The following is a 22,328-nucleotide window of genomic DNA, read 5'->3' on the forward strand; positions in this document are numbered from 1 at the left end:
TAGCAGTACCCCTGCGCATCAACAGGTGGCGTTGGTCAACCCCGCGTTGGTCATTGGCGTTGTGATCATCGGGATGATGTCGCGGTATCTAGTTAGACGCCGCCCTCGTGCACTGACATCAGTTCTTTACACGACATTCCACACCAGAAGCGCAGAGCCATGCAAGACACTGACCATTGGTCCCGAAGGTGCGCTGGCAGAGTCGGGCTGCCCAAAAATAGAGTGAAGGGCTTCGTAAAAGCTACGAAGTTAGGCAGGAGTCGCTACAGCTTCCGGAAAAGGAGGAAAGCCTGGAGCCGACCCAGCAGGCTCCGCGGGTGGAACCGAAGGCCTAGCACAATCCGCCTCCGGCATCACGTCAGCCGACAGACGGGGAGAACGCGTAGAGCGACGATGCTTCTTCGCCTTCTTTTTGTGCTTCGACTTACCCGAAGACGAAGACTTTGATGACGAGTGGTGAGGATGACTCCACGACTGGTCCCGCGACCTCCCTCTCACCCAGGACCTCGAGTGGCGGGGAGCGGACTGCCGGACCTCGAGAAGCTTTTGGGACCGCTCCCGCAAAGACTTCAGGCTCATGGCCCGGCAGTCGGAGCACGACTTCCGGTCTTGATTGCGCTCAAGACACCAAAGGAAAACGAAGTGTGGGTCCGTGACCAAAATCAGTTTGTGACCAGAGTCACAAGCCTTGAAGCCGGTTCGAGGACAGGACATCCCTACATGCACCAGGAGTCGTCTCAACACTAAAAGAAGTCGACAAAAGTCAAAAAATAGGAGTCAAAAGTGACTAGAGGTACAGCTCTCTCTGGATCTGTGCTGGCTGATGCGGAAAAAGAAAGAACTGCCATCAGCGTGAGAGGACAGCATTTAAGTAGATCCATCGACATCATCCTGGCAATCACGACGCCAACGAAGAGCGCGGAGGCGACCAACGCTACCGGTCGACGTACGGGGGTACTGCTACGAAACAATTTCTCCAGATCCAGTCTGATGTCTGGGGTATATCTAAGGTAAGGAATCTATAACTAATAGTCTCTTTCAGGTAGATCAGACAGACATTCTGACGAGAATAGTCGCTGACGACTCTCCCATTACCCTCTCCCTTACCTGTGCTAATATCTATACCCCCAGCAAAATTTGGAGGGTTAATGACGAATCAATCAAAGATGCTGCCTCCAGGAAAAATGAATGGGCAAACCATAATAAACGACTTGGAAGACAACTCAATTGTCGATACCTCCCCTTCCAATCTCTGAGATGCACTGAAGGCGACAGTCAGGGGTACCCTTATAAACATCCAAGCCAAAATTAATAAGATCACAATAAAGAATTGATGAAGCTAGAAAAAGATATTAAAACTCTGGAGTCTTCCCACATCTCCGACTCGAACCCTCAAACCCTCTCCACCCTCATCAACAAAAAATATGAATACAACAGAATCTTGAGCGAAACAGCAGGTGTATGGATCAACCAATATAAAAGCCTGAAACTCTGAGACACGAATAAAGCAGGCAAAATCCTAGCCTCCTACCTAAAACATAAACAGAACCACAAGGGGATTGATTAATCAAATGTAAACCACATAACATTTTGAAAATTCTTAAAGAATTTTACCAAACACTATATAAGATGACTCGTTCATTTCTGCACCCTCCTGTGAGCGTACCTCAATGATAATCCCCTCCCTGCCATCTCCGATCAAGTGAAGCTGACCCTAAACTCAACATTCTTGATGGTAGAACTTGATTCGGCAATACGTTCCTTGAAACCCCGTAAAGCCCCAGGCCCTGATGGCTACTCTGCTAACTTTTTTAAAACCTTCACTCACTTACTCAAACCAACTCTGTTATCCCTGTATCAACACTTTGCTGACTCTGGAACCATCTCAGGCACTACTAGCGAAGCCACCATAGTTGTAATCCCAAAAGACGGCAAAGACCCAACGCAGGTTAAGAACTATAGACCAATTTCTCTAATTAATTTGGATGCTAAGATCTACGCTAAGATACTTTGTAAGAGACTCAAGCCTCTCCTTCCCCGGCTGACTGACCGCTCACAGTTGGGTTTCATGAAGAATAGGCTATCCAATGATAATACCCAAGTCCTATGCCACGTCATAGAAAGATCCAAAGCATCACCTTCAGAAACAGTAGCGATTACCCTCAATGCTGGAAAAGCTTTTGATAGGGTCCCCTGGACCTTTCTCCGCGAGTCCTTATTGAAATTTAACCTTGTAGAATCTTTTACTAAAATGGTCATGGCTCTCTACAGTGATTCATCGGTTAAAGTGAGGTCTGTGGGCCTACTCTCCACAGATGTCAACCTAGAGAGAGGTACAAGACAGGGCTGCCCCCTCTGCCCAACCCTTTTTATCCTAAGCCTTGAACCCCTTCTCCACAAGATTAGATCCAATCCCCACATTCACGGTATCTCCTTTAACAAGTCTACAGTGAAGCTTGCAGACTACGCAGAGGATATTTTAATAATGACTGAAGAGGCTTCACAGTCTATTCCTGCCCTACTTCAGCCTATAGAAGAGGATGCCCAAGTTTCAGACTATAAACTAAATAAAGATAAATCAGAAATCCTTGTCCTGAATAATCTGTGCTCCAGAGCCCTGTTTGCGAACACAGGCCTAACCTGGCAACCAAGGTTTATTAAATACTTGGGCCTGGGGTTCAACCCGGATGTATAAGATTCCCTACACCACAACGAGAACCTAACACTGAAGAAAATTGAACCTCTCCTGGAGTGTTGGAATCCCAAATTCCTTACATGATGGGGCCGTATAGAGTCTGTCAAAATGATGATCACCCCTATAATCAACTACCTCGGGAATATGCTTCCGTTAACCCGATCGGATGATTTCCACCAAAAAGTCGATGGATTATTAAACAAATTTATATGACAGAACAAACGCCCCAGAATATCTATCAAAAAACTCTGCCTACCTCTCCATTTTGGTGGGGGGAATCTGGCTGGCTTCTGTAAACACCAAACGGCTTTGCTCGTGAGTCAAGGCTCCCTCTGGTTCTCCCAATCACTGGACTTTGAGAGGGGGCTACAAAGTGATCTCCACCCTATTTCCCTCCTAACCAGTGCCCCAAAACCCCCTGCCTCTGGAAAAGACATTCTTAACACCACCAAAAGAGCCCTGCTGAAAATCGGCAAGCTCCTTGAGGTACTGATCACTAAATCTAATATTATTACCCTTTGGAATAATCCTAAAATAAGAATCCAAGGCGTTCCGTATTTAAGGGTATTCATTTCTTAAAAGATCTCGAGTCTCCACAATTCCCAGCCTCTTTCAGAGAATTGCGATCTCACTTTGGCCTACAGGAATTGGATCTATATGACTGCCTCAAACTTAAAGTCAGTCTGTCCAATCTTAATCTCCCTCCCAGTGTGCCCTCTCTTCCCAAAGCCATTCTGACCTTTAATAAGTCTGGGCACTTAGACTCCAAGTTCTATCGCATCTTGAAACCGAAATCTGATAACCTAATCTTGTGCACTCAGGCTAAATGGGACTCCACTGAGACTTTCACTCCGGAGACCTGGAACCTAATAGGGAAGTCGGTAATCTCTCACAAAATTTCTCCCTCCCTCCCCCAGGTGAAACTCTGGCTACTGCACAGAACCTTCTGGACTCCGTACCATCTCCACAAGCTCTCCCTCAGGGATGACCCATTGTGTTGGAATTGTAATAACAACTGGTGACCTACCCAACCTCCTCTTCTACTGCAGGGCAGTAACTCCATTCTGGGACTTGGTAGTCAATTTCATTCACACCCTGTGTGGGGTCCAACTAGAAAAGAACTTCCTTTCCCTTGTCCATGGATTCCTGGACCCAAATTTCAACTCCCGTAGTGATAGCCTCTTGATTGATATTCTCCTAACGGCTGCCTGCAAATCAGTACTCTGTAACTGGAAAAACACAGCAGCCACCTTTTTCTGATCTTGGTTAAACTGGGTCTCCTTCTTGAGAGGCGAGGACAACATCTCCCTCCGAAGCTCTCCATGGATAGTCCGCAAACCCTCTGTCGGGACAGCCCTCGACAACTACTTTGCCTCCACCAAAACTCCTTAAAGACCTATTGAGTGTGTAGCTGGATCTATTCCTTGTTGCCCATCGCCTCATGTCTGTTATTGCCCTGAACAAGCATTCTATCTGCTCTTCAATTCTGGCTGATGCTATTTCCCTTGACGTCTGTCTCTGTTCTACTTAACTGCCTTATGTTTTAATATTCACTGCAAGATAGCAGACACCATGTACCATGTACTCTAAGTGAGCTGATCATCTCTGTACACCGCTTCTCACTCAACCGCCTACTGGTTTCCATTTTATTATTAAATTACCTAATTTTTACCCTATTATTTTAACTATGACTTATACATTTTTATTGGGTGCAGAACTTTATACTGTTCTGATTTGATGCGACCCGCCTTAGTTTTGATATATGTTCATGAATTTCTATGTCAATCTCCTATCCCAGTCCCTCTGTACCAGGTCTGGGCTCTTCAACTTGCACCTTTTTGTATCCATTTGCGGTTTCTCCCTCCTCTGTTCATTTATCTTGGAAAATAAAAGTCTTTTGAAATAAAATAAAAATGAATACTTGAGGGAGGAGCCTAGCGCTTGACCAAGATGGCCGCGTGAGCTTAGAGCTCCCGAGACCCTCGCGCCCTCCGTCGACTATCCTGTCTCTAATCCTGATTGTATGCATGGCATCGTGTCGCTGAGTTGCCAGGGAGGCGATTGATGCTGCCTGCGGTCGGATCGTCCATCGGGAACCGGACTTATGACTGGCGAAAGATTGCGGCCTAACTCCCGGAGATGCCAGGGGCTAGAGTTGGCAGGATGCCCGACTCCTAGTTGATCAACAACGGCCTGGTGAGGTGTGAACTGTCGGACGGAGGCCCTCGCTCTTTCACTTTCGGTTTCGTTCCCTTTGTCTGCCCGGACACTGTAGTGCTCTGGGTGGCTTTATAACCCCGGGGACGCTCGGCGGGCTACTTTGGAAGAACAAGGCGGACCTGCTCACTCTTTATACCTCTCTCTGAGAGGGGACGGTCTTCACTGCATTGGACTGCCTGGAGTCCATTATGTCGGGCAAGGCAGAAGGAGATCGGCTGAAGACTAAGTCCACCAGGCGGGGAACGTATTCCCAAGTCAACAGTATGGACCGATACGCCCTCCTGAAGACATCGCCGAGTGGATCGAGCCAGGCGCCGGATGCCCAGAAGGAGGACTCGCCTGGGACACCGGAGCTCTCCCTGCAGGATGTCATGGGCGCGCTTGATGGGATGCAGACCTCGATGGGGCGGCAATTCGAGGCCCTGGCACATAAGGTGGATGCCATCCTGGTGGATGTCAACTTGATCCGCTCGGACCTGGGCAAGACAAACGAACGCGTTAAGGACCTGGACCACAAGACCACGGGCCTCACTGATGAGGTTGCGGATCTGCAGAACGAGGTCCGGAAGCTGAGGGCCGAGAGTGACCTCGCCGCCCGCCGGCTGGAGGACTTCGAGAGCCGGTCCAGGCGCAACAACGTGCGCGTCATCGGGGTCCCGGAGTCCTCAGATGAGGCTTCGGTGGACCTGCTTGTGGAAGATTTGGTCCTCAATCATCTGAAGCCTAAGGGCCTTGGAAAGTTTTTTGCGGTGGAAAGGGCCCATAGAGTGCCGGGCGGACGGCCCAAGGCGGGTGCCCCGCCGCGGCCGATTGTCGCCCGGCTCTTTCATTTCCGAGATCGGGACGCTATCCTGCAAGCTTCGAGGGTGACGGGCCCAGTCCCCTTCCAGAATGCGTCGGTGAATTTTTATCCGGACTTCACCCAGCAGGTGCAGAGACAGAGACAGAGCTTCCTGGGGGTGAAGCGAAGACTTCGGGAACGGGACCTAAAATATGCCATGCTTTTCCCCGCCAGACTACGGGTGGTGCATGAAGATCGGACATTCTTTTTTGACTCTCCTGTTATGGCCGACGAATGGCTGGACGCTTTGCCCCGGCGACGGACCGGGGACGACACAGCTGAGCATGGAGACAGTGGCCGGGATGGACAGGGCTGATATCTCAAAGCCGGCCTGACTTGATTTGACCATATTTGAAGATTTGAACAGAGTGCAGTAACTGTGGAGGGTTGCGGGAGGACGAGGGGTGCTCTTTTCCTCCCTTGGGGTACTTTTTGTAGATTTTTGTTTTTGTAGGGCGACAGGCACACTGCAAGTTGGGGGGGCTTTTTAAGCTGCAGCAGGGGTGCAGGGTGGGGGGAGTTATGGGGAGTTTGAATTTGTTGTTGGGGGGTTTATTTCTGCAAGGCATGATGATTATCCTCAGGGTTGTTCCATGGTGGCGCCTCGGGTGTGGGGTGGGCCTCTTTCCGTTTGAGGATGGGGGGTAGAGGCCTAAGTGTTATAAGCTGGAATGTTAATGGTTTGGGGGATCGCATTAAGAGGGGGATTGTTTTGCAATTTCTGAAACGCTCAATGCCAGACGTTGTACTGCTGCAGGAGACGCATCTCATAGGCAATACGTGCTATGCCCTGAATAGGAAGGGGTATAAATTCATTGCACACTCGGGATTTTCTTCTGGGTCCAGGGGTGTGGGCATCCTTGTTAGAGCATCGCTGCCCTTTGAGGTGGACTCCACCATTGTTGACGATAGGGGGAGGTTTGTGGCGGTGGCGGGGCGGTGGGAAGGAAGGACTTTGGTTTTGGTTTCGGTTTATGTCCCGCCGGCCCTGCAGGCCGCCACATTTGCTGAATTGGGCAGGGCTTTGCTGACTCTCCCGGGGGGCATGCTGGTAGTGGGAGGGGATTTCAACGCTGTGGGCTCCGGACTGCTGGATAGATACCCGCCCAGGGACACAGGGGGGGCTCAGAAATGGCTTCCAGACCTCCTGGACACATTTGGCCTGATAGACTGCTGGAGGCTCCGGCACCCCACACAGAGTCAATACACGTTTCACTCCGGGGCGCATGGTAGCCTCTCCAGGATTGACTACCTGCTCACTCTGGCCGCACATGCCTCGTTGATATCCGAGGCGAGGCACATGGCACGTGGTATCTCTGATCACTCGCCAGTGTGGATCCGGCTGGATCTCGGTCGGGAGGGAGGAGGGAGGGTGGCCCCCATTAACCCATGGTATTTCCGAGACCCCAAGATGCGCAGCGCCCTGGTAAAGAAGGTAGATAATTACTTTAAGGACAATCTGGGAACCGTGGACTCGGCGATCTCGCTGTGGGAAGCTTTTAAGACCGTGCTTCGGGGGGAGGCCCTCTCCCTGGTGGTGACTGCCAACAATCGGAGGGATTGCGAAGTGCGGCAAGTGGAGGAGGAGATTGCGGCCCTTGAGGGGGATATGGAGGAGGAGGTCACAGAGTCCTCATTGCATGAGCTTTGCTTGAAGCAGGCGGAGTATAGGGACCTGGTGACAGAAGCCGCCAAGACCCTTAGCAGGGAACAACAGGGCCGTCTGTATGATGTTGGAGATAAGGCAGGGAAACTCCTGGCGTGGCTGGACAGGAAGGAACGGGTCAATAGAGTGGTGCCAGAGTTGATTGGAGAGGGGGGAGAGGCGATTGTGGAACCTGAGGGGATTGTGGAGTGTTTTGCGGAGTATTTTCATAGGGTTTATTTCTCTGTGTCGGACAGGCCGCCCGAAGACTCGACTGATCTCCTCCGTGATATCGAGTTGCCCTGCTTCTCTGACATAGATAGGGACGATTTGGATGGCGACATCACGGTTGATGAGGTGGCGGGGGCGATTCGCGCGTTGAATTCGGGTAAGGCCTCTGGACCGAACGGACTGCCGATCGATCTGTACAAACTGTTCCCGGATAGGGTCGCCCCTCACCTGCGCGCCATGTTTTTGGAGGCGCGGGGGGATGGGATCCTTCCGTTGGATCAGCGGTTGGCGTCGATCGTGGTCATACATAAAGAGGGTAAACCCCGAGATAGATGCGCCTCCTATCGGCCCATTTCACTCCTCAACGCTGAGCCGAAAATTCTGGCCAAACTCCTGGCTACCCGTCTGATTAGGGTACTTGGCGATCTGGTCCACCCGGATCAATCTGGCTTTATCCCGCACCGAAACACAGCATTGAACCTTAGGCGTCTTCATGGCGTCATCGCCAGGGCGGGCACGCTGCGTGAACCGGCTGTTGTGGCATCTCTTGATGCCACGATGGCCTTTGACACGGTGGAGTGGGCATACTTATGGGCCGTGCTGGCCAAGTTTGGTTTCGGTCGCGGGTTTGTGAGTTGGGTCCGGTTGCTGTACGAGGAGCCACTAGCGAATGTTGTGGTGAATGGTCGGGCATCTCCTCCGTTTCAGCTTGGTAGGGGTACTCGGCAGGGCTGCCCCCTGTCGCCTCTGTTGTTCGCCCTCGCCCTTGAACCGTTGGCTGCGTGGATACGTTGGCACCCGGATATACGGGGCCTTCGGTGGTCGCCTGATCACGAGGACCGTATTTCGCTCTATGCCGATGATATCCTGTTGTATCTTGCCTCACCGAAGAAGTCACTTATAGTGGTCTGTGACGTACTCGCATCGTTCGGTAGGAACTCAGGGCTTGTGATTAATTGGGGCAAATCGTATTTGTACGTTCTTAGTGGCGAGGTCCCACCGATCCCTAGAACATGTTCGATACAGGTTGCCCAGCAAGGTTTTGTGTATTTGGGGATTTTTATATCCATGGATCCTGTTGTGCGCTATGAGAGGAACCTGCTCCCCCCCTTGGCACGCATGAGGCGAGATGTTGAAGGTTGGCGGAGGCTGCCGCTCTCCCTTGTTGGGCGTGCGGCCCTGTTCAAAATGATGTCCCTTCCCCGCTTCCTCTACGCCCTCCAGAACACCTTGGACTGGGTACCGGCCAAATACTTTCGGGAGGTCGAAGGCCTCCAAAGGACGTTGCTGTGGGATGGGCGGCCGCGAATAGCTATTTCAAAGTTGACGCTCCCATGGTACGATGGGGGCATTGCGCTCCCAGACATCCGACGGTACTATTGGGCCACGCAGCTGAGCGCGATCAACCATGGGTTTTACGGCCCTGCCCTTAGCCCTGGGTATGCCATGGATAGGTGGCTGCTGCGCGGAGGCAACTACTACAGGGCGTTGTATTCGCGGTCCCTAGACTCGTCCCTCACGGGGCCCACAGGTGTGGCGGTGCGCGTATGGAAGATGGCGACCGACTCGCTGGGCTGGAAGGATAGGCTCACCCTCGCTACCCCATTGTTTGAATCGGAACGGTTGGGAAGACTCTGGCACACGAAGGGCTTTGATAAGTGGGACCTGATAGGTATATCCAAGGTGGGAGATGTGCTGCATAAGGGGAGGGTAAAGTCCTTCGAGGAGTTGCAGACTGAGTTTGAGCTAGGGCCTTCAGAGTATTTTAGGTATATCCAGCTGCGTCACGCCCTCCGATCAGTCCTTGTGGAGGGTGAGAAGGTGCCGGAGTCCTCTCCCCTTGAGGACCGAGTCCTTGATGGTCATATGCCCGAGAGCACGATTTCGCTCATATATAAGAAGTTGATAAACGTCCGGGCAGACTTGCTATTGGGGCTGAGAGAACAGTGGACCAGGGATGGCCTCGAGTTGGATAATGAGGACTGGCAGTCAGCGGTCTCTTCGCCTAAGGAGGTTGCGATCCCGTCGCGTCTGAGGCTGGTGCAGCTTAAAATACTGCACCGGGTGTATGTTACGGGGCCAAGGCTGGTCCACATGGGATTCTCGGAGGACGGCCTGTGCAGAAGGGGATGTGGTATGGTGGGTACTTTCCTGCACATCATCTGGGAATGTGGTGTCATTGTGGAGTTCTGGAGGAGAGTCCATGCAGTTATGGGGGAGGTGACGGGCATTGTGGTACAGCCGGAGGCGCGGTGCTGCCTCCTGAACGTCTGGGGCCCCACTGATCTCGATGAGGCGCAGACCCAATGGGTGACTCTGGGTAACATGGTAGCTAAAAGGGATATCGCGCGATTATGGGGCTCCTCAGGAACCCCTACACTGACCGCGTGGAAGGAGAACATGGATTGGAGCATGTTTAGGGAGAAGACGGTCTACTGCTCTAGAGGTCGCCCCCGGAAGTGGCATGCCATCTGGGGGCGGTGGAACCAATACAGGGGGGGAATATGTCTTGCCCCGGACCTGGAACCTCCCGAGGAACAGCTTTCCCCCTGACCTACCTTCCAGCACAGTTTGGTTTTGGTAACCGTTCTGGGCCTCTGCTGTTCCCCTTCTTCCTCCGCACACAGTCTTATACTTAGTAGATGAGTGGGGTCCTGCCTCCCCTGGGGGCTTTCGCCATGGGATTTCAATGTTTCTGCCTTGCTGGGGTTTGTTGTGTGTTTTTTCTGTGTTTATTTAAAATTGGACCTTTGCATTACTCATCGTACTGTATCTGGGACACATTACTGTATCTAACTTGCAATGCTGCCGAACCCTCGGGCTGTCGGCTGAATAGCTGTGTCCTGAATTTCGAAATAAAGGTTTTCAAAAAAAAAAAAAAAAAAAATTCTGACTACATACTCAAAAAAAAAAAAAAAAAAAATGAATACTTGCACAATAAAGATATCAATCAAAAAACAAAAAGTCGTTATACAGGTGTGTTTAAATAAATAACGAAAATTGTCAAAATTAAAAATATATGCATTACACATCATTAGGATAAGTGCAATGGCGGTAGCAATGGCGGTTCTTAGATTGTGTATAGCCACCGCATGGCTTGATCCCCAACCGCCATCTTCCACACAATGGAGGACTAGATTACTTGCCATATGCAGTGTGGAGGTGGCAATTTATAAGAACAAGGGATCTAGGAAAAAACAAAGAGGAATGATGATTTGGGAACCTTTGTTACTCTGGATAGAAGATCACAGCCAAGGGTAATACATCTAAGGGAATAATCTTAAGGTGAAAGTGGTTGTGTGAATTTCTGCTCCTCTGTGCCTTAGTCTTCTTTTTCTCTTTGTCCTTTCGGGTTATCAAATCTACACGCTGCGAGAGACTACTTCTATAATGTTTATACTAAAGGTGGTTTATCCGAAGGTGTTTCTTGATCTTGGTCTCTGTGGGGGGAGGGGGGGATTGAAATATATTGTATTAAAATGACAAATGTCAATAAAAACTATTTTTAAAAAAAGGATAAGTGCAATGTAACATAATGTAGAAAATGCACTAGCTAAGGTGTACCCTTTAACCCCATTAATTACCCGTCAAATCAATGTCAGTCCGCAATTTGAATCATTCAACATAATCATCCATGTAACATTTCCCCTTGTCTAGTCCAAGTCCTGCATTGTGTCCAGTTTCAATTCTCACATTATCTTATAAGGTGTAATACATATGTGTTCATTTGTATCAGTAATCAAGGTGAAACAATCACAACTGTAGTAACATTTAAATAAATAATTTAAAAATCTATTTGTTGGTGCAAGTGTCCATTATCATGATGTATGTCTGCACATAAATGCAAATGACCACTACATAAGAATGTTTACCAGTGTATGCACTTAACAAAGTAGACATTAAATAAATATGTTGCATTTCCTGCCATAATGGTAGATGAAAATATGTACCTCGCCTCAGTGGAAAATAAAATTGGCGAAGTCCAGGTGGATATGGCCCTTATACGCCAAGACCTCCATAACGTCACGGCCCGCATCTCAGAAGCGGAATCCCGTCTTTCCACAGTTGAAGACGATGTCCACCAATCAAAAGGCAAAGTATCCCAACTGTGGACCCACACAAAAGAACTACACAGAAGGGCCGAGGTCGCTGAAAATGGATCGAGGCGCAATGACCTCTGATTGGGTTTGCCTGAAGGGATCGAGCAGGGCCAAGCAGCAGCCCTTGTAGAGAGATGGACCAAGTCCTGGATGCCAGAAGACACACTATCGACTTGGTTTGCATCGGAGAGGGCACACTGATCCCTGGCATCCAGACCACCCTGGGCACCATACACCGACCCATCATCGCCAGGATCCTTAACTTTAAGGATAGGGATGCAATCTTAAGGGAAGCACGCTCCCAAAACACCCTGACTTACCAAGGACACCATATAATGATTTCCCCAGACTATAAGAGGGAGGTAATGATTTCCCCAGACTATAAGAGGGAGGCCCAAACTCAACGAGGTTCATACACTGATGTCAAACAAAACGCCGGGCCATAAACCTCCAATATAGACTGCTCTTCCCGGCCCGTCTCCGTGTTGTCTACCAGGACAGAGCCTACTTCTTTGAATCTCCGGAGTCGGCCTGGACCTAGCTGACTGAGGAGCATCCCCTCAGGCCTCTAGCCACGATCTCCCCTCCAAGACACCAGCCTGGAACTGCACCACCTTCATCCCCTGAAGCCCGCAGAAGTTGCACGCGCTCACGCAGAGGCCGTGGTGCCCAAAGACAGACTTCAGCATTGCCCATCTCAGCCACCCAGGGCCCTGGGGCCCAGTATGAAGTCTCAAGCTCCCAAACGCAGCAACAGAACCAATGCTTGGATAATCCCACAATGACCATGAACACTGCTTCGACAGACACAGAGCTCTCCCGAAGCCCAGTGATCTGAAAATGGGCAGTCTGGCCTTGGCTGCACAAAATGTCGGAGGCTGCCCAGGAGGTTGAGCCACAAGGTCAAAATGAACCAGTGTAATTTGACACTTTCTCACAATGTGATGGACATATCTGAATTTCAGGAGTGGTCCACCACACAACTGCTACGCTAAGCGCATCAGTTTAGCTTATTAACTTTCATGTTGTTAGGGCTACAGATGCTTCCGTTCCAGAAGTATAGGGTGGGGGTGGTGGGGGTCAGGACCATAGTCCTAAGTTTTGGTTCACCTTTGTTAGGTTCTTGCAGCACACATCCCATTCAGCAGTGCAAACACACACAAGGCCTGAAAAGCATAAGCCTAATGACCACTACACACCTGCCCAGGACCTAGCATGTCCCTTCGGGAAGGCTGTGCCACCTGTATCTCTGGCCCCCATGCAATACCCATGAGGCATACAACGTATAAAAAGGAACCCCTCCGGGTCCTTTCATGGAACGACAACGGCCTGCTAGATCGAGTCTAGTGCACAGCGGTCCTGAGGCACGCCCACAGACATGCGCCTGACGTGCTATTGCTCCAAGAGTCTCACCTAATGAGGAAACACTGTCCCTCCCTATTGAGATATGGGGTCGACAGATCTTGGCACTTTGGCCCCTAACAGGGCTCACGAAGGGTGGCAATTCTCATCAGGCAGTACCTTCCCTTCGTACTCACCCATGCCACAAAGGATCCTCTGGGCCTCTTTTTGGCTTTGACTGGAACACTAGGAGGAAACACTATCAACCAAATGTCAGTATATATCCCACCTGCCACTCTTATAACCACCCTGTCCACTGTTAGCGATCTGTCACCACCCTGCCCCCGGGTGAGACAGTGATTGGGGTAGACTTTAATGCGGGCTCGCCCTCTACTAACAGGAAACTGCTCTCAAAGAAAATGGTAGATTGGGCGTCGATCCTGGGTATATGCGATGTCTGTAGAACGTGGAACCCTAGAAGTACTTTCTACACTCAACATCTGTGGCGCACCAAACCCACACGCGCAATGACATGATTTTCATGCCAGCTCCAGAGTACCAGAGAGTAAGCAATATTACCATCCTCCCCCGAGGGATCTCAGAGCACTCACCACTACTCCTTCAACTGGGCGGCCCCACAGGCATGGCGAGACCCACCTGGAGACTGAACGCATAGTTCCTCCAAGACAACAAGATCCGGAAGACAATTGGGGAGGAGTCGGCAATACTTCCTCACTAATCCAGGCTCGGTCCTCTCTCCGGGCACTCTCTGGGAAGCAGGCAAAGCCACAATCTGCTGCTTCACCAAAGGACAACTCAAAGCTAAGCGAATGGCTCAAGACAGCCAACTGGCCCTCTTTGAAGCCCAGGCGACTCGCCTAGAGAGTTCTTCGGCTGGAGCGGCGGGTGAAAGTTGCGACAGGCAACTCTTACTGCTGAGAGACGAAATCAAGCAGATCTTGCTAGACTCGGCTAAACTGTTGTGAAGGTCCTCCATTGCGCAAACCTACAGCTGGGGAGACAAAAACGGGAAAATACTACACAGACTGGCATCGTATCCTCTGGCGAACCACATAGTACCAGAGGTCCAGGACTCCTGCAGAGTCACTCATCGTACGTCAGCAGCAATAGCAATAGCCTTTGCTGACTATTACTCTCGGCTATACTAGGTCTAAAGATCCAAGGCCACACTTGCAGAACTAACTAGCCTCAGAGGGATTCATCTACCCCAACTCTGCGCAGCTGAGGCGGATATTCTTGACCTTTCCATTACACAGGAAGAAATAGGCGACGCCATCTCCCTAGTTGCGAATGGGAAAATGCCGGGCCTGGATGGGATCCCGCAAGAGTACTACGTTGCATACCGAGAAATGCTGATTCCTCACCTCCATGATCTATTCACAGAAGTTGCAGAGACCGGGGCATTCCTGCCCGAAACAGACTCTGTGACCGTGGTAGTCATTCCTAAAATGCAACCTCCCTCACCTTCATGTGTGGACTACCGTCCAATTTCACTTATAAATACTGAGGTCAAGATATACATCACAATCCTGGCCCAGCGGCTGCAACCACTCCTCTGTAAACTCATCCACCCGGACCAATGCGGTTTCATGCCGGAGCATAGCACAAGACACTACCTCCAGCACCTGAATCTGGCTCTCACGAACTGTCATGCACTCCCCCCCTACCTAGCACTGCTACAAGTTGACTTCGAAAAGACCTTCAATATGCAATACCTGGACAGTGTGCTGGAAACAGCTAGACCAGCTACCACTTCTGTTGCCTTATTCAAGCTCTATACTCCAAACCTAAAACAAGAGTCCTTATAAACGGGGCCCTCGCAGAGGCCTTCCCAACCGGTAGGGGGACGAGGCAGGGATGTCCCCTATCCCCCCTCCTCTTTGCCCTGGCGATGGAGCCACTGGCATGCCTCATCTGGGACGACGACCGAGTGAGAGGCTGGAACTGGAACGGCACCCACGAGGATAACATTGCCTCGTATGCAGACAATGTCCTGCTCTTTTTAGCACACCCGGAGCAGTCCAGGCCTCGCTGTCTTCAAATCCACTGCTCCTTTGAGTTGGCGTCGGGACTGCGCCTAAACTCGTCCAAGTCAATTCTTGTGCCCCTTCACTTATCATGGGAATGCATTGACTGGCAGTCTACCATCCCCATACCGCAGCAGTTGTTCAAGTATCTGGGGATCTGGGTCGCATTACTCCAAGACTTGGTATGGTCACTTAACATTACCCCACTGGTTAAAAGAGCTAAGGAGGATCTCAGAGGATGGCAAAAGCTGCCACTCAATCCCCTAGGGTGAATAGCCCTTTTTAAAATGATGAATTTTCCCCTGCTTCCTGTACATTATCCAGACCACCCTGTTCCACCTACCACGCAGCTACTTCAGAGAACTGGATAGTATTGCCACAAGATTCCTTTGGGGGAATTCAAGATCACGACTGGCCATCGCCCACTGCCAAATCCCACCCCTTGACAGGGGCTTGGGTATGACCAATCTTTATCTCTACTACCTAGCAACTCAGTTGCTCGTTCTGCACCATCGGTTCAATGGTGGCTGGTCCGACCCAGCATACAGAACTGAACTAGTGGACCTGGGACTGACACGGATCCAGGCAATGATGTACAGAGAGCCAGTGCCCATGGCCCTTCCAACGGTGACTCGAGCGGTCCTGCTGACCTCACGCTCAGCCCTTTGCTACACCCAATGGGACAGAAAACGGACTCAGCACACACCCCTATGGCAGGCTACCTGGCTGGGGGAGGTAGGGGCTCCGGAGTGCTTCAAAAAGTGGGACCTCATGGTATCTCACAACTGGGAGATGAATGGGTGGGGGACAACCTTCGTTCGTTCCAAGACCTATAGACTCACTATACCCTTCACCCATCACAATTTTATAACTACTTACAGCTGTGCCATGCTCTCAACGCGCACATATAGTTAAATACAATATTCCCAGAGTTCAGCCCAATGGAAGCGCAGATCATGATGGAGGACCTGGGAAAAGGTGGGGTATCGAGAATATACCGCTTTCTCACTAACAACAGTCCAACAACACTTGACCAACTCAGACACTAGTGGGAGGTATGGTCGGGCCCGCTGGACGACGAGGACTGGCGGGATGCCTTGATGACACCCAAAACAATTACTACCCCTGCCAAGCTCCACCTGGTCAAGCTGTACTACCTTCACTGTGTCTATCTCACCCCCAGTCGCCTTCTTCAGTCAGGCCTAAGACCCACCCCCTCTTGTACACAATGTGGACTTGAACTGGCAGATTTTTATCACATGGTGTGGGCATGTCCACGTCCTACCCCATACTGGGAAGCACTGGTTCCCAAGCTGACAGACGTCCTGGGATGGGTGGTGCCACTTAAACCCTTGAACCTACTCCTAGATATAACGGACAGCCTAGACGGAACATGGCAGACAAGCTCTTTCTGGGCACCGCCATCGTGCTGGCCAAGCAGGACATCGTCGCCGCAGGGTTGAATCCTACCCCACCTAGTGTAACCAAATGGCGCAAAGGTGCAGACTGGTGCGCAACGCAGGAGAAACCATTGTATAAGGGTAGGAGTTGTCCGGCCAAGCACGGGAGGGTCTGGGGTAAGTGGCTGGGCCAGCTTGGGTAACAGAGCTCCCCCTCTCCCTTCGGGGTCGAGTCTGAGCACGACCTTAGATGCGGGTACCGTTCATAATGTGTGCTGGCGCTTTTTGGTGATGACAGTAATTTGATGTACATTGCTCGATATAAAACTTCAGTGCTGTATTTTACTGTTCAGAAAATCAATAAAATTGATTATAAAAAAAAAATATGTACCTCACATTTTAGTCAGAAACATTTCTAGGAATCAAACAATTGCAAAGGAAAATTAATGCCAGGACAAACTTAATGAAAAGGAAATTAGAGACTTATTCAAATAATCAGATATGTCTCTCAAAATAAATCATAAACAAATGGCAGTCCATGCCGATATAAAAAAGACCAATGTTGTGCTGTGGACTAAGCTTGCCTCCTAAATCACTGACAAGGGGAACCTCCTCAGGACGGGGTATCTAGTGGGCACAGAGCAGGCACCTCAATGATCTTTCTTGGGATGGGGGGTTTGGGAGGGGTGGTGGTGGGTTTGGGAGTGGTGGTTTCTGGTTTGGAAAGGGTGGTTTCTGGTTTGGAAGTGGTAGTTTTGACTTTGGAAAGGGTGGCTTGGCGTTTGGGAGGGGTTGATTGGGCTGTGGAAGGGGCCAAGGAAAAGGCAAATAAAACATCTCCACAGGGAAAACCGTTAGGATAGTCAGGAGAGACTTTAGTTTGGTAAGTAGAGGGAGTGGTAGTGGGTGATGTGCATGTGTCTGTGGAGGTTGCAGGTGCATGTAGACCTGGTGTATGTTGTGTAGGTTTGGATATGTGTGTTTTCCCAGATGTATGTTGTCTGGATGAGTGTGGGCGTTTCTGTTTTGTGGGTGTTGTTTCTAATTTATGTGTGTGTGGATGGTGTGCTGTTGACATGCTGTGTGTGGTTGTGGATCTGTTGGTGCATGTGGGTGTGGTGGTGGGGGCATCTGTGTGTTTGTGTGTGTGCTGATGGTGGGGTTTGTGGGTGTGTTGGTGGGTGTGGTGTTTGTGGGTGTGCTAGTGGTGGTGTATGTGGGTGAGGTGGTGGTTGTGGGTATGGTGGTGGTGGATGTTGGTGTGGGGGTCGGTGTGGTGGGTATGGGTGTGCTGATGGCAGAATTGGTGGTGGGTTTGGGTGTGGTATCTGTATGTTGTTTGGTCGAGTTCCCAGTAGAGGTTGCTGGTATTGCGACGTGGTGGGTGGTGGGGATGCAAACGAAAGAAAAAAATATAAAAATATTAAAATATTAAAATTACACTCACCTGCTCCGACGGCCACCATCTTCCTCCTCATCCTCCCCTCCCGTGTCCAGGAACTGCTTCACACTACGCAGGCTCCCAATCCCAGCACTTCTCATATGCTGGGAATGCCATACTCAGCATGTGAGCAGCGCTGGGATTGGTCAGAGCGTCTCAGTTCAGCGCTCATACTTGGAATGGGAGCCTGTGTTGGTTTCTATACCCAGTAGTACAACACAGCTAGGCGGAGAAATGCTAATTGTGCATGACTGTTTGGTCGGCCCCAGAGAGTCGGCGAAACCGTCATTCCCATTTGGCAGTGCCCACCACTCCCCCCTCCTCCCTGGTGCTGCTGCTGCAGTGTCAGGGTGAATGGCCCCACCCCACCCTCGAGCCGAGCCTGTAGGACAACAAATTAAAAAAATATATATATATATTTTATTATCATTTTATTTGTTGTCTGTTGCCTCTGTTGGCTTTCAGCATGTGGGGGGGTGGGGCGACGCTCCTCCGCCATACCGAAGGAACCATCCCTGCATGAGGAAGCATATTCTGGGTGTGGAAGACAGTACATTCAATAGAATCAGGAAATGTTAGAAGATGTAAAAATGGAATAGGATGAATTAGTAAAAGTGATCGAATTAAATGCCCATTTGAAGTTCAGGTGCTTGTAAATATGAGTAGGATGGGAGAAGAGAGATCAGAGACACTAATCTTCAAACATACCCATCATCTTTTTTCATCCGTGCAGTGCTCAGAACAAACTGCTTCATTTGGTCCAAACTTTGCTGTTCAATGTTTCGTTGTTTATCCAATGGCATGCAGTCAAGATAGAGGTTGTACAGTAGCCATGACTCTGTCTTCTTACGTAGGAAACTGGCAGAGATCACACGCTGAGCAAACTTGCGGGGGTCTTCAGCTGCGAACTGTATGCGCACCCGGGGAATCCAATACTGAGAAGGCATGAGTGGGGACCTTCCTGTGGGAAGTCGGGAAACGTGTTAAGAAGTGATGATATAAAAAGCAACAAAAGCACAACTAGGTTTCACAAAAAACACAAACTATTTACTAAGTTTTTTACATAGTGATGATTCTTAGCTAATGACAAACACATTGTATGGATGTGTATAAATAGCATTGTGTAGAGACCTATTTTTTTAACATTCTTTATATTCAGATATGTATGATTAGTAGGCGTAACATACACAGTTGCCAGATAAATTATACATGAGGTCTACAAAGCAGTTTTGTGGTGCTATCTGAGGTGAGTGATCACACACTCCAGGTGAAAGACATAACAATCAAAATGTAGCCCGGGAGCGTGATCCAAACCGAAACAGAAAAATCCTTGTTTTTATTGCACGTGGAAATGAACAAAATATATACATTTCCATGTGTGCAAATAACCCAGCAGAGTTCCCACCAGTGCAGAATCTAGTGGTTTGGGGTTTGAGTTTGAGTGCAATTATCCAATAACTTCCTTTTCTTTTTTTGCTCTCCGTCTTGGTTATTTTTTTCATGAGGAGAAATCCCTTCTCCTACACACAAAAAATATGGGTGAGTTTTTCACATCCAAATGAAAATTTACTCCAGTACTTTTTGTCATTAAAATTAGATGAGGAAAGTAATTGAGACTATCTGCAAATTTCCACATGATATGACTTTGTGGATGTACGCAACTTTTACAGTGTCTGCCCATCTTCTCGTGGCAACATCCATGATCCCACACTTATCAAATTCAAAATAGTGGAATGTTTGTCCTACCAGCATACTCCCTGCAGTACAAAGTGTGGGAAAGGGTCAGAAAATTCATCAAATCGTATCTGATTGAATCAGGATTTGGAAATTCTGATCCTGAATCCAACTTTTTGTGGTCACAACTGTAATACCTCAGGCAATCCCTTTCACTGACCCAGTTCAGGAAGGATCTCAAGACCTTGCTCTTCGACTGAATCTCCACGCCCAGACGGATCAGTAACCCCCCCAACCCCTTAGCGCCTTGAGACCCTCAGGGGTGAGTAGCTGCAAACCCTGATTGATTAATAATATACAACCACAAAGAGTCCTGTGACTCAGACCTGAAATGTTGTACTGCGTAACAGACTACCTTAAAAAAAACTCAGTGGGAGCTTGTTCAACATTACATCGTACCTGCAGCAGTTACACCTCCGTTCAGTATGGGATATCCATCAGCATTTCTCACCAAGTTATTCTGAGTGACCTTATGCACCAAGTATGTTTTCTTCTGCTCATCATAATCCAAGACACCTACACTGTGCCATTCATAAATCAAATCACGACTCTTGGGATCCTCTGTAAAGGAAGAATGAGGGGAAAAAAATTAAAAACACTTTTGCCTAAACCCCAATCCACCTTTTATTCACCCCCATTGCTCTAATTCGCCATTTCATTTTGATCTAAACAATAATTCTTCTCTCTATGACTTCATTCCCCACTACTTAGCATTCACCAGAACTTTCTTCACCATACCAAATAATTAACTTCTTCTACAGTTCTTCTTCCACCCCCTCCTCTTACTGCCCCACATTTCCCAGTACCTCATAAATTGCCCTACAAGTTACTATGGAGCTATGTGGATTCCCCTGTGCCGTGTATATACCAGTATATAATCTACCTAAACTCTATCCCACTCATCCTCCACACCTTTTGCCTTATCCTGAAAGTCTTTCTCACCTTCTCTCCGTTGTATGATCATTTGTCTTGGTCCTCTTTTTACTCCTCTTCTAACAAGCTAACATAACTGTATTTTCTCCAGAATGTAGCTTCACATAGATATACTTGCTTACAATAGAGTACTGGGCAGTGAACATCGTCAGGGAAGAGGGCATAACAGAATGGATTTCAATAAGCCATATTTTTAAGACAATCCTAACCATTTTAAGGGCCCTGTCAACATCCAATACCTAAGCAGAACTGTTTAAAGAGTGTGTAAATGCTCACATCAGTTCTGTGGAATGATCAGTATATTCTTTAAACTTTGAGAAACACTGAATAGGGCCATAAAGCAGACATTTCTGCAGCTTTTTGATGCAAATATGCACACTGTTACATGGAAGCAGGGAGGAGTAAACAACATAGTGGATCAGAAACAAGGGTGATGACAATGAGGCAACAGTGAGGATCCGGCCCAGAGAAACAAAGACTGAACAGGGGTGGATGAGAAACAGACCTTGGGTGCAAAGAGGATACAACACAAAAGATGATCAAAGAAGAAACAAACAAAGGACATGGAGCAAAGAAAAGCAAATAAAAGAGTATAGCGACAACAAGGAGGGGACTCCTCAATGAAGAGGGAGGTTACAAAAAAAAGCCTAGAGTAAAACATACTAGTAAAACATAACTCCGCTTGCCCAGAGTACTCAAGCAAGAAATTTTTTACTAGTAAGACAGCCACAAACCTGTAAAAAGTGTGACGCATGAAAAAACTTTCCTTTAGGCAGAGAAGTACATATCCATTCTGCCCTAAAATTTTAAGTAGGAAAAGGTTTTTATTTTGCAAAGGGATTGCTGTACTCTGGCCATAAACGTGCTGCCTCTACAAAACTAATGGTCAGCCAGGAAATGAAATCAGACTCTTTTTCAAGCTTCGGATCCCTCAGCACTGTTGTCCTCGCCACCGTTCTCCACCTTTTATGCCCATTTGCAATACTACTCAGAGCTCTCATAATACATAAATGATGTTGCGTAAATTATAGATTATTTCAACAAAATGCTTTACAAAATTTGTATCAGAACGAATTAAAGAGTTAATATCTATAATAGTTTTTTTAATGTTTCTAAAATATGTACGACACCAGGTAATTTCAGAGTGCGGCAGTAAAGCTACTATGCAAAAAGGTTTTTTTGGGACCGGTACTTGAAGGAAATGAAACTAAATGATGGGCATCAAGGCAGTTCCATAACAAGGCCTTGTTCTCAGAGACCAACTTGATCGCAAATCTGGCCTTTTCTTCTTTAGATAGGATATTTACAGCATGTTTTGAATCAAGGGAGTAAACAAAAAACATAAAATACCACACTCTCAAACACATAGTGAATGATACAAAATTAGCTAGTGAAACCCTGCCTATAAGGGCTCAGGGAGTGTGGTGGGGGACTTCTCCCCACGCATTATCCCAGGGGAAATGAATAAAACAATGGGGGAAAATGGTGCATTTTACAGCACAATATTCATATAATGTACCAAAACACTTACATGTTTGTAGACAATTTTGAATAGAAACTAAGGAAATAATCCAGGAAATCAAAGACCCTTACTAAGGCTGGCCTTCTCCAGGTGGAAGTGGGTGAACTTTAGAGAGGTTTCCCTCCCACAAAAACTTTTGACAAAATTGGGCAAACTTGGAAAGTGTTTGTTGGACCT

The 22,328-nt window shown here is 48.6% G+C and overlaps 1 protein-coding gene across 1 annotated transcript in view; it reads right to left on the minus strand.

Moving 5' to 3' along the window:
* Window positions 1-22,328, minus strand: part of DNAH1 (dynein axonemal heavy chain 1) — a 1,256,292-nt gene that overhangs the window by 1,069,319 nt on the left and 164,645 nt on the right. The window contains exons 7-8 of the mRNA XM_085624793.1: window positions 20,096-20,257; window positions 18,671-18,923 (exon numbers count right to left, since the gene is read on the minus strand). Coding sequence (XP_085480919.1) covers window positions 18,671-18,923; window positions 20,096-20,257 — 415 coding nt within the window. The remainder of the gene's footprint in view (window positions 1-18,670; window positions 18,924-20,095; window positions 20,258-22,328) is intronic.

This window comes from Triturus cristatus, chromosome 9, assembly GCF_964204655.1.
Source record: "Triturus cristatus chromosome 9, aTriCri1.1, whole genome shotgun sequence".
Classification (NCBI taxonomy): domain Eukaryota; kingdom Metazoa; phylum Chordata; class Amphibia; order Caudata; family Salamandridae; genus Triturus; species Triturus cristatus.